The following is a 13,504-nucleotide window of genomic DNA, read 5'->3' as shown; positions in this document are numbered from 1 at the left end:
CCTGGGTGCCCTAGTGCACCAGTCACTGAAGGTAGGTATGCAGGTGCAGCAGGCAGTAAACAAGGCAAATAGTATATTGGCCTTCACTTTGAGAGGTTTTGAGTAAGGAGCAGGGATGTGTTGTTGCAGTTATACAGAGCCTTGGTGAGGCCTCGCCTGGAATATTGTGGGCAGTTTTTGTTTCCTTTTCTGAGGAAGGATGCTCTTGCTCTCGAGGGAGTGCAGCAAAGGTTTACCAGGCTAATGCTGGGGATGGGGGACTGATGTTATGAGGAGAGATTGACTAGGATAGGATTGTTTTCTCTGGAGTTCAAACGAGTGAGGAGGGATCTAACAGAGGCTTTTAAAATTCAGATTGGACCGGTGAGAGGGGAAAGATATAAAAGAGACCTAAGGTACAACTTTTTCACGCAGAGGGTGGTACGTGTATGGAATGAGCTGCCAGAGGATGTGGTGGAGGCTGGTACAATTGCAACATTTAAGAGGCATTTGGATGGGTATATGAATAAGAAGGGTTTGGAGGGATGTGGGCCGGGTGCTGGCAGGTGGGACTAGATTGGGTTGGGATATCTGGTCTGCGTGGACAGGTTGGACTGAAGGGTCTGTTTCCATGCTGTATATCTCTATGACTGTATGACTAGACAGGGTAGATGCAGGAAGGATGATCCCAATGGTAAGTGCATCCAGAACCAGGGGTCACAGTCTGAGAATTCAAGATGGACCATTTAGGACTGAGATGAGGAGACATTTTTTCACCCAAAGAGTGATGAGCCTGTGGAATTCATTACCACAGGAAGCAGTTGATGACAAAACATTGAATGTATTCAAGAGGCGGCTAGATAAAGCACTTGGAGGAAAATGGGATCAAAGGTTATGGGGAGAAAGCAGGATTAGGCTGTTGAGTTGGATGATAAGCCACGACTATTTGTGAGAAAAGAATTGCATCTCGACATGTCCTTTATGAATATGTATAAAAATAACAAATAAATGACCATTAATACTATGTGCAGCTTCTGTAACTGAGACAAAATTGTGATGTTCAATGCCTGATGATAATTTAATAGTGTTTTTATAAAGAAAAGAAAATCCCATAGTGTTTCACATCCATGTAACAAAAATGATGTTGAGCCTAGAAAACAGGGAAGACTGATCTTTAGCATCAGGGAGAAGAAGGAAAAATGTGGGATTGAGTTTCACGTTTAAGTGAAATTGAGGAACTGTGGACAAGTTCCACAATCTGGAGAGACTATGCCTCAAATTTATGCTAAAATTATTTTACAGTCACAAATGTAAACTCTTAGCAAACCAACTCAACTGGGAAGTGAACAAGAACGTCTTTCTTTGTCTTTCTATGAACAATTATTCCCTGGTGTATTTAAGGATGTAACCCGCAGTTTTATGAATACAGTTGAAAATAGATTTAACACCAGAAATAAGGATTAACGTCCAACTGTGAGCAACCTGAACTAAAAATCACTGAAAATTACTTTGAAGAAATATGCAGAGTTGTTGAACAGTTTCACAGTTGTCCTATAGTTTAGCTTTTTATTAAATTACATATTTTTTGTGCAATTGTTGAAAATTGCCTGCTTTCTGCCTCTGGGCCTAAGAAAACAAGTGTAACGTGAAGACCCTTCTTGAACCAGTGCAGATGGAAGGAACTAACAATGCTGATTTATCTGGGGAGTGCATTCTGTTTTGTGGACAGGGACTGATTGTAGTTAATTTAAAATTGATTCAGAGAAAACACAAACATTTGTAACTTTGGGGATGATGCAATTTCTGACTTTTTGTGCTGCTTTGAACAATACTATCTGGATTACAACAGAAGAACCTCTTAATCCATGACTTCAACACGCAGGGCTGAATCTTCAATTTTTTTTTACTCAGTTTGATTTGTGTCGAGTTTTTTGGAGAATGTCCGCCATGTGGCCTGATGAGTTTTCTTGTCATTAAAAATCTACCCCACTCCACGGTTTCCCTCACATCTGATTCCTGCCCATATTCTGAGAAGTAAATGCTGCTTAGCAGACATCCTGAATCCACAGGCATTCTATATTATTTGCACATGCACTATCTTTAAAAGCCTGGACAAGCATGTCAGTCCAGCATTGCTATGTCTGGTTCCTGACGCTTTCCCGAGATGTGGTGGACAAAGTAAATTTGGAGCCTGCAGTGTGGGCAGGGACCTGGAAGTTCTGCTGAGGGGCTGTGCAGAAGTGGGACTTCTCTTGCCACGGAATTGGATGCCAGGACACCAGACTGGCCCAAGGTTGGCACCCATGTCAAAGCAGTATCGGCTGTCTACAGGAAGAATATCAGTGACCTTCTCCACTCTTCCAGCATTTGTGCTGCTATCTTCTCTCTGATTCCTCACACTCACTCTATCTCTGCTACTGCACCCAACTCCCACCAAGGCTCATGATCAACCGCTCTCACCAATACCTGCAACATCTTCACTTGCTGTCCCTCACCCCAACCTCAGATGTCCTCTGCGAAGTTCCCACTTGCTTGCCAGGGACACTGCCTCATATCTACCAAAGGTAACAGCTGTCCCACCTTTGTTCATCTCCCATAATACCTGCATCTTCCTCATTACAGGAGGAAAACAACTCTCAACGTGGCATCCAGACATGGACGGATACAGTTCTGAGGAAGGGTGACTGGATACAAAATGTTGACTCTGATTTCCCTCCACAGGTGCTGTCAGACCTGCTGAGCTTTTCCAACACTTTCTGTTTTGTTTGGATGGATAGTGGGCTGCCCAACATACAGTTCCTCACCCTGTTCTGTGGAGAACGTCTGACTGCCCTGAGTGGCTGACTGACCATGTCCCAGCCTCTAGATTGATGCCCAGGCTGCCCTTGACTTACTGTGTCGGGACCATTTGACTGAAGACTATCCCCCACTGACTTTACTGAGGCCTGCTGACAACATGATAAGCTTTCTTCCTTTGTGTTTGTACTAAACGGAAAAAACAAGGCAGAAATAATATGAGCCTCATATTGTTTCTGAAGGGCAAATGTGAAAAGGTAATGCAAAGCAGGGATGCTGTGAGCATCTAGGTAGGGTTGGTGAGTGAGTACTTCTGAGAGTAAAGATTATTTTGCTATAAAGACTGTGTCTTATGGTCCTGCTCCATAGCCACCAGATGAAGGAAAAGCGCCCCAAAAGCTAGTGCTTCTGAATAAACCTGTTGGACTATAACCTGGTGTTGTGTGATTTTTAACTCTGCAAGGTCAGCAATTTCATCCACCCGCTGATCAATTTCACTTTCTTTACTCCTCATCTGATCTTTATGAGGAAGGTAGTTCTGATTGAAATATTTTTCTTCATTCTCCTCTGTTTGATCTAAGGTGACTAAGGCAGACAATAGCCATGGTGGAGCCTGTCACTGCAGGCTGAATACAGCAGGTAATTCCTCAGAGAGCCAGCAGCACAGAGGGATATGGCCGTGAGGCTAAGATGAGGGTGCTGGGTTGACCCAGTGCACTTGCCCCAAGAAATAACATCCTAGATGCAGGTTGGGAAAATTGTAACTTAGCATCTTACTTTGTCAAACCCTCAAATAATTGTATATATTTCATTGAGATCATCCATCAATGTTCTAATATCTACAGTGTACATACCATTGTGCTGAAGACCTCCTCTGAAGGCATTACTCTCAGCCCATGAATCAGTCCTGAGGTTTTGAAAGCTGAGGCCATGTCTTTGGTTAACTTCCTTTTGCACCCCTGATTTCTGGTGTAACGCTATCTGCAATTGTACTTTGATTTGATTAGAAAATTATTTTTCCTCTTGCATTGCTGCCCAGAAATGCTGGTGAAATATTTTGGCTTGTCATGTATATTTTCTCTGATTTCTCTCTTATTTTGCTCAGAGACCCGCAGAGACTGTTGATGAGGAGGAAGATCTATCAGAGCCTTGTAATGAACAAAGTAGTCATGAAGGACATGAAAATTCTCAAAATATGGAGCAAGGAACTTGCAATGATTCATTTAATGAGGATGAAATCCTTAAGATTTCACAGAGTAAAAAAAGTGAAGTTGATCAGCAGATAGATGAAATTACTGACCTTGCAGAAGAAGAGGTAGAAGATCAAACAGAGGCAAATCCGAATAATCTTCCTCATAATTTACAGACAACATGTAATGAAAATGAAATTGATCATCAGGAAGAAGAAGAAATTACTGACCTTGCAGAAGAAGAGGTGGAAGATCAAACAGAGGAGAATAATCTTCCTTATAAAGAACAGGTAATGAGTGAAGAAGGTGAATTTGATCATCAAATAGAAGAAGAAATGACTGATCTTGCAGAAGAAGAGGTGGAAGATCAAACAGAGGTGAATGAAGAATATGAATCTCTTAATCAGAATGATCTTCCTCATGACGAACAGACAACAGGTGATGAAATTAAAATTGATCATCAGGAAGAAGAAGAAATTGCTGACCTTGCAGAAGAAGAGGTAGAAGATATTGATCAAGTGGAAGAGAATGAAGAAGATAAATCTTTTTGTCAGAGTGATTTTCCTTATAAAGAAAAGATAATGGGTGAAGAAAGTGAAATTGATCATCATGTAACAGAGGACATTTCTGACCCTGTGGAAGAAGAGGAGCAAGATGTTGATCAAATGGAAGAGGTGCAAGAAGATAAATATTTTCATCATAAGCAAGACAAATTTCAACAAAATGGCTTAGATCAGGAATTGGAAGACCATTTTGCAGATGGAGAAACCCCACTGGAAGAGGTTGACAAAGAGAATGAAGTGATGACCACAGAAGAACTTAGCAAGGTAATGAGCTTTTGATATTTCTGTTTTGTGCTATAACCCTCAGAGGTGAAACATCCCGGGGCACTATTCAAGAGAGAGGGAGAGATTTTTCTCAGTGATCTGGGCAACATTCAGCCCTCAACTAATACCAGCATAGTAGATAAACTAGAAATGTAACACCTGCTATTTGTGTTTCAGAACTATATGGAAGTTTAACTTATACAGCTGTGATAAAACTTCAACAATAATTCACTAGCTGTGAAATGCTTTAGGACATTACTTCAGGGGTCGCACGGTGGCTCAGTGGTTAGCACTGCTGCCTTACAGCGCCAGAGACCCGGGTTCAATTCCAGTCTCGGGCGACCATCTGTGTGGAGTTTGCACATTCTCCCCGTATCTGCATGGGTTTCCTCCGGGTGCTCCGGTTTCCTCCCATAGTCCAAAAATGTGCAGGTTAGGTGAATTGGCCATGCTAAATTGTCCATAGTGTTCAGGGATGTGTAGGTTAGGTGCATTAGTTAGGGGCAAGTATAGGATAATAGGCAGGGGAATATATCTGAGTGGTTTACTCTTCAGAGGGTCAGTGTGGACTTGTTGGGCCAAAGGACCTGTTTCCACACTGTCGGGATTCTATGACATTGAAGATGGTTAAAGGTTCCATATAAATATAAATTACTTCTTTGTGCACTGAAATCTTGCCCATCTTGTGGAAAGTAATCATCTCCTTTGCTATGCTATATTACTGGAAATTTTCTTCAGTATGGGCATTGTACAGTTTACAAAATAAAAATCAGTTGATTTCCACAATTTGATGAAGTCAACAAATTAGAATTATATGAATTTCCATCCTCCATATTTACATAACAGGGATTATGTTTTTTTTAATTTGTATCCATCACTACCAAAGGCTGTACTTATTCAGGAAACCCCAGTTGACCTTGAGAAGATGATGGTGAATTGCCACCTTGAACCATTGCATTCCATGTGATGTAAATATACCAATGGTCTTGTTGGAGAGGCAGTTCCAGGATATTATCTACCAATGGTGAATTATATACTTCCACTCAGGTTGGAGAGTGACTAGAATGGGAACTTGTAGTCATAATTTCCCAATAGGTCCTCTGTCCTTGTTTTTCCAGGTGACAGAGGTTTGGAAGGTGCTATCGAAGGAAGTTTGATAGGGTGTTCCACTGAATCTTGTGGTAAAGGAAGTGAATGTTTAAGTTGATGCATGACATGTTGCTCAAATTGGCTGCTTTGGCCTGGCTGGTGTCAAGCCTCTTGAGTGTTGTTGGAGCTGTATTTTATCTAGGCTTGTACTTTATCGATGCTGAATAGGCTTTGGGGAGTTCATGAGTTACTTGCCCCAGAATTCCCCGCTTCTGACATCCTCTTGTAGTTTTGGTATTTCCTTGGCTGGTCCTGCACAATCTCTGGTCAATATTATTGCCCAGGATGTTGAAGGGCAAATGTGGGCAAAATGAATCAGCAGCCCAGCTTACACTTTGCAATGTCTTTTTTTCTCAGAAAGGAAATGCGATAAACTGCAAAATAGGCCATTAACTTACCATCCCCTGTTTTGTTTCCCTGTAATAAAAGTAAAAGTTGCCTGACACCTGAGACAGAATTGCTTTCTAGGTTGCATATTATGCCAGGATACGTTTGTAAAAGACCAGGAAGCATGTTCGTTGCAGCATTTATACTGAAATTGGATAAATATTTGAACAGGAAACATATTGCAGGGTTTTAAGAGTGAGAGAGTGGGACAGTAGGTTCCAGGGCCAGCTTGTCCACCATGGAATTTATGATGAAAACTAATGATGATGGTCGAAAATTTGGGGATTATCAAAAATTTGGTAACTCACCAGGTGGTACAAGTGAGTGTTCTTCTATTGTGTCAGCTATTCTCGCAATGTCGCATGGATATGGAACTTAATCCCACCATTTTCAAATTGAATTCACAGAATTGTTACAGAGCACAAGGAGGCCATTCAGTCCATCATGCCTGCACTAGCTGTCCAGTAAGCAATAAGACGTAGTGCCGTTCACCTGCCCTTTTCCCTCTACCTTGTACCTTGTTTCTATTTAAATAATCAGCCAGTGCCAACTTGAATGCCTTAGTTGACCCTGTTTCTGCCACACCTCCAGGTAGTGCATTCCAAATGCCATTTTTTTCTCATGCTGCATTTGCTATGTTTGCAAAATTCCTTTAAGTTTGTGCTGTCTCAGTCCTGATACTTTTACGAGTAAGAACAGTTTCTCTCTATTTTGTCCAGACCTCGCAAGATTGTGAAAACATCTATGTGATCTCCTATTAGTCTTTTCTTCAAGGGAAACAATGCCAACCTCTGCAGTCTATCCTCATAACTGACATTTCTCATCCCTGGAGCCATTTTTGTCAATCTTTTTGAACTCTTCTTCCTGTAGGAAGAACAGAAAAGTGGCTTATAATTTCAATGGAGATGTATTGTGTCCGCTTCAGGTATAGAATGATCCAGCTGTCTTTGTTCACTTGAATCACAAAAGGTTGGTACGCAGAAAGAGCAGGTGATAGGAAGGCAAATGGACCATGTCAATCATTGCAAGGGATTGAAATATAAAGACAGGGATGCCTTGGTCCAGTTGTATAGAGTTAGTGAGGCCACATCTAGAGCCCTGTGTAGTTTTAGTCTCCTTATCAAAGAAAGGATATAATTGCATTAGAGGCATGCAGAGAAGGTTCACTTGGTTGACTCTAGGGATAAAGAAGTTGCCTTAGAAAGAAAGATTGAGCAGCTTGGGCCTCTAAACCATTGGAGCTTAGAAGAAAAAGAGATGATCATACTGAAACATTTAATATCCTAAGGTAACTTGACTGAGTAGACACTGAAAGGATGTTTGCTGTTACCTGAGATACAAGAATGGGTTTTCTGAAGCTAAAGAGAATTTTTGTTTAGTTATCAGTTGTGCTTTTTTCCCCAGAGAGTAATGGAGACAGGCTGATATATTTTCAATGCAAACTTAACAAGAAAGTCAAAATATACAGGGCAAAGACTGGGAAACAGGGACCACTGTCCCATCAGTCATGGTCTTATCAATTTGTGGAACAGACTCAAGGCACCAAATTGCTGACTCCACCTCCTAATTTGAATGTTTGAAAGACGGTCCTGACTTTTCATTAAATATGCTATTTCTCTAACAATTTGTTCAAAGTAGTACAAATGTCTTGGTTTGCAGCTTTTCCCTCTTTCATGAAGCATGTCATAGATTTCTGTCAACTACTTGCCTTTTTGTAGAGCATCAGGGTCTCTCACTTGTTCTCCACTCCCCTTAACCTTGTGACTCATTTTTAACTGGCAAACCCCTCAAAATACCTCACACACAAAAACAAAAATTGCTGGAAAAGCTGAGCAGGTCTGGCAGTGACTGTAGAGAGAAATCAGAGTCAACGTTTCAGGCCGAGTGACCCTTCCTCAGAACAGGCCTCTCCTCAAAATTACCTTGTGCTACAGTACAGCTGGGAGTCAGAATGCACGTTAGGGATAGTGGTGGCCTAGCAGTATTATCATGCAACTATTAATCCAGAAACTCAGCAAATCTTTTGGTTTGACTCCCACCATGGAAGATTTAAAAAAAGCTGGAATTAAGAATCTGATGACCATTGTAGATTGTCATAAAGAGCCTCCTGATTCACTAATGTCCTTCAGGGAAGGAAATCTGTTGTCCTCACCTGGTCTCGCCTACTTGTGACTTTAGACCCACAGTAATGTGGATAACTCTCAACTGTCGTTCTGAAATGGCCTAACAAGCCATTCTCTTGTATTAATCAGTATAAAGTTTCAACAAGAAATGAAATTGGATGGACCACCTTCTATCGACCTCGGCATCAGGTAAGACAGCAGCAGAAACAGCTCTGTTGACTCTGCAAAGTCCCTCTTACTAATGTAGTGCCAAAATTGGGAGAGCTGTCTCAAGGACCAAGCAACGGCCTGACATTGTCTGCAAAGTATGAATTCATACTAATGGTTACGTCTCAGACACTAACATCATATCCCTGGAGATGTCCCGTCTCACTGGCAGGACAGTCCCAACAAAGGTAGAGGCACAGTGGTATACAGTTGAAAGGGATCTACCCTGGGATCCTCAACATTGACTCTGAATTCCATGAAGTGTCATGATATCAGGTTAAACATGGGCAAGGAAATCTCCTGCTGATTACCACATACCAACCTCCCTTGGCTAATGAATCAGGAATCCTCCATGTTGAATAACACTCTGAGGAAGCGCTTGGAGGAAGAGTGAGGAATTTCAAGGTCCACCACCAACAGTGGCTGGGCAACTGACCAGTACAAATGTCTTGGTTTGCAGCTTTTCCCTCTTTCATAGATTTCTGTCAGCTCCTTGCCTTTTTGTAGAGCATCAGGGTCTCTCACTTGTTCTCCATTCCCCTTAACCTTGTGCCTCATTTTTAACTGGCAAACTCCTCAAAATACCTCACACACAAAAACAAAAATTGCTGGAAAAGCTCAGCAGGTCTGGCAGCGACTGTGGAGAGAAATCAGAGTCAAATCGAGCTGGTTGGGTTCTAAAAGACATAGCTGTTAGATGGAGTCCGCAGTAGGTGATGGTGGAAATGAGAGGGAAAACATGCTTGACCTCAACCTTATCAATCTGGCAGCTGATGATGCATCTGTCTATAACAGGATTGATAAGTGTGACCACTGCACAGTCCTTATAGAGACAAAGTCCCACCTTCACATTGAGAATAACCTCCATGCATAACACTATCACTGTGCTAAATGGAACAGACTTCGAGTAGATCTAGCGACTCAAATCCGGGCATTCCTGTGGCACTGTGGACCATTAAAAGCAGGTGAATTATACTCCAGCGCAATTTGAAACCTTATAGCCTGGCATATCATCCAATCAGTCATTACCATCAAGCCAGAGGATCAACCTTGGTTCAATGGAGAGTGCAGGAAGGCATGCCAGGAGTAGCACCAGGCATACCTAAAAATGTGATGTCAACCTGGTGAAGCTACCAAACAGGATAAGGTGCATGCCAAACAACATATGTAGCAAGGGATAGACAGAGCTAAGCAAATTCACAGCCAATGGATCAGACCTAAACTCTGCATTCCTGTCACATCCAGTTGTAAATGGTGGTGGATAAGGATGGAAGAGCCCACGACATCAGTGCAAGAGATAAGGCTGAAGTATTCACAGCTATCTTCAGCCAGCAGTGCCAAGATGATGATTCAGTTCAGCCTCCTCCAGTGGTCCTTTGCATCACAAGTGCCAGTCTTCAGCCAATACGATTCACTCCACGTGATATCAAGAAATGGGTTGAGACTCCGGATAGTACAAAGGCAATGGGTCCTGGCAACATTCCAGCCATAGTACTGATGACTTGTGCTCTATAACCTGACACTCCCCTAGCCAAGCTCTTCAATACAATTATAACAGTGGCAGCTACCAGATAATTTGAAAGATTGCCCAGGTATGTCCTATACACAAAAAGCAGGACAAATCCAGTCTAACCAATTACCACCCCATCAGGAAAGTGATGGAAGGTGTCCACAACAGTGCAATCAAGCAGCACGTGCTCAGCAATAACCTGCTCAATTTTGGTTCCACCAGGACCACTCAGATCCTGACATCAGTACAGCCTTGGTTCAAACATGGACAAAGGAGCTGAATTCCAGAGGTGAGGTGAGACTGACAGCCATTGACGTTCAGGCCATGGTATTAAGGAGCATGAGCAAAACTGGAATCAATGGATGTCAGAGAGCATGCTGTCCACTGATTGGAGTCACAACCTGGCACAAAAGCAGATAGTTGTGGTTGTTGGAGGTCAGTCATCTCAGGTCCAGGACATCTCTGCAGGAGTTCCTCAGGATAGCGTCTTAGGCCCAATCATCTTCAGCTGTTTCATCAATGACCTCCCCTCCATCATATGGTCAGAAGTGGGGATGTGAAAGTGATTGACACCTGTAAGGACCAATCTCAAAGCCACATCAGAAACACCTGTCATGACAAACAGCTAAATAATAAGATCCAAATCAAGGGGCATATTCAACCATTTTTTCTAATAAGTTTACTGACATTGTTTGGAAGTATTCTGGGGACTATTGTGCACTCCTAGATTCCTGCTATTGGTTGTTCTGTATGTCACAGAAGCTGGCCTTCTGAAGCGGTCTCAATGTGTCCCAGCTATGACTTTTGAAAATCTGGTCACTTTAAATTTAAACTAAGTTATGAGGTATACATTGGAAAAGGCAACCATTAACCAGTCGGACATGTCACAATGCATGGTCTCCAGTAGATTCAGAATAAAACTAATTAATACATTAGTTCCCTAGAGAGTGACTTATGACAGTGCACCTTTAGTTAGAATTGATACTGCTCTAAGTTGATTCCTGTCATGACCTTTCTGATTAATTCTGATTAATTGTTAAATGTTAGGACCACATATAAACCTTCATCCATGATTAATATGCTAGACCGACTTTAGTTAATCAGAAAAAGTACAGAGAAAAAGCTGAACTCAAATTCAAAAGATTACCTGCCTTGGTGAGAGCAGTTTCTGACCTTGAACTCAACAGCATCTAACAGAATAATCCACAATGAATAAAAAGCCTTATCCCCAACAAACTGGTTGAGATCAACAATAGTAGTCGTTAAATCAATATCTTCATTCGCATCACTTCCATTTAGTTGTCTAATCACCAGTCTTTTACAAATTATAAGCTCCTTAGTAATGCAATAAACATAAAGGAAATGACAGTGAGGCAGAAGGATATCATAAAAGTAATCTAAATATAGTATTTCAATTATTTTTTAATTAGTGAGTACTTTCCTCTTACTTAATTATATTAAGCAGCTCAATTTTACTTTAAAGGAAAGAGGTTGCTGAACTGTGAAAGAACTGAAGGATTTTGTGCATTTAAGTAAGAAATCCAATCAATCAACTGAGCTGTTTCATTGATTTCTGTGTTCCAGTTTTTAATGTTTCTCTGCTCCCTGAGATTAGATATCGTGCCCTGCATCTTACTGTGGTGTTATTTTTGCTGTTTAAAGCTTTAGTGTTGTTTTGTTTTGTTTGAAGCTGGTTTTAATCTCCTTTATGTACATGTAATTCTACCTCACTTTATACTCGATTTTTGTCTATACTCTGTTAATTGCTTTCTTTTAGTTCTTTGATTAAAGTGAAAATGGCACATTTGGAGGCTGGTAATGCTTGCAGCATTGTTAAATTGGCTGATGGCGTCAAAGAAAGATTGCATTTATATAGCATTTTCAAAATTAGGCATTGCCTAGTCTTGTCCTAGGTGATAGAGTATGAAGATGTTTGGGCAGGTTATGCCAAATGAGCCTGGGTGAGTTGCAGTGTGCAATGCTGCCAATGAACTTCAATAGTGAAGTGAGTAGATGTTAAAGGTGGTGCCAATCAAGTGGGTTGCTTTCTTCTGGATAGTATCAAGCATCTTGAGTATTTTGAAGTTGTTACTCATCCAGGCAAGTGGAGAGTATCTGTGTGTTGTGGATAGACATTGAGCTGGATTACTTGCTGCAGGGTTCCAAGCCTCTGACATGTTCTTGTAGCCACAGTAACTAAATGCTAGTCCAGTTCAGCTTTTGGTCAATGGCAACCATCGTGACATTGCTAGTAGGGCATTCAGATATTTTAATGCTCTTGAAAAGGGGATATGGTTAGACTCTCTATTGTCGGACATGGTCGTTCTCTGGCATTTGTATGGGACAAATGTTATTTGTCACTTATCAGCCCAAGCCTGAATGTTATCCAGGTCTTGCTACTTATGGACACCAACTCCTCTGAGATTCTGAATGGTTCTGAGCATTCTGCAATCATCAGCAAATATCCCCATTTCTGACTTTGTTATGGAGAGATGTTAATTGAGGAAACCGCTGAAGATGGTTGCCCTCAGGAATTCCTGTAGTAATGTCCTAGAACTGACCTCCACTGTCACAGCCATCTTTCTTGATGCTGAGTATGACTTCAACCATTGAAGAGTTTTGTCCAGATTTTCATTGATTGCATTTAGATGAGGGTTCCTTGATGCCACACTCAGTCAACTTCTGCCTTGATGTCAGTCACTCACCTCGAAGTTCAACTTCCTGGTCAATGGACCAAGGCTGTAATGAGGTCAGGAGCTGAGTGGCTTTGTCAGAACCCAAAGTGAGTGTCAGTGAGTGGGTGATTGTTGAGCAAGTGCCACTGTTGATGAGCCCTTGTATCATTTCGCTGACGATTAAGAGTAGACTTGATTGGTTTTGCCCTGCTTTTAATGGACTGGTCATACCTAAGCATGTTTTTCACAAATCCAGATAGAGTTAAGCTGTAAAGGACGTGGCTCGTTCTTGAGCACAGATTGCACCATTGCTGGAAAGTTGTCAGGGCCCATTGTCAGTAAACAGTGCTTCAAGCCACTTTTTGAGAGGTCATGGAGTAAATCAAATTGACTGAAGATTAGTATCTGTGATACTGGGGACGTTTGAAGGAGATTGAGATGGATTATCCACTTGACACTTCGGGCTGACGATGTGTACAAAAGACTTAGCCATGCATTTTTTGTCGATGCATGGGGCTCCCCCATCATTGATGATGGACCTTCCTCCTCCTGTGAGTTATTTAATTGTCCACCACTATCACAACTGGTTGTGGCAGGACTGTAGAGCTTAGATCAGTTGCTGGTACAATCACTCAGTCCTAACTATCATGTGAGCTTAGAA

The 13,504-nt window shown here is 41.7% G+C and overlaps 1 protein-coding gene across 1 annotated transcript in view; it reads left to right on the top strand.

The window, feature by feature from the left end:
- LOC140465074 (doublecortin domain-containing protein 2-like) overlaps window positions 1–13,504 on the top strand; it is a 219,123-nt gene that overhangs the window by 198,770 nt on the left and 6,849 nt on the right. Inside the window, exon 9 of the mRNA XM_072560919.1 lies at window positions 3,881–4,792. Within this exon, the coding sequence (XP_072417020.1) occupies window positions 3,881–4,792 (912 nt within the window). The remainder of the gene's footprint in view (window positions 1–3,880; window positions 4,793–13,504) is intronic.

This window comes from Chiloscyllium punctatum, chromosome 41 (assembly GCF_047496795.1).
Source record: "Chiloscyllium punctatum isolate Juve2018m chromosome 41, sChiPun1.3, whole genome shotgun sequence".
NCBI lineage: Eukaryota > Metazoa > Chordata > Chondrichthyes > Orectolobiformes > Hemiscylliidae > Chiloscyllium > Chiloscyllium punctatum.
Note: the sequence above shows the minus strand (reverse complement) of the source record. Positions and strands in the feature narration are given on the sequence as shown.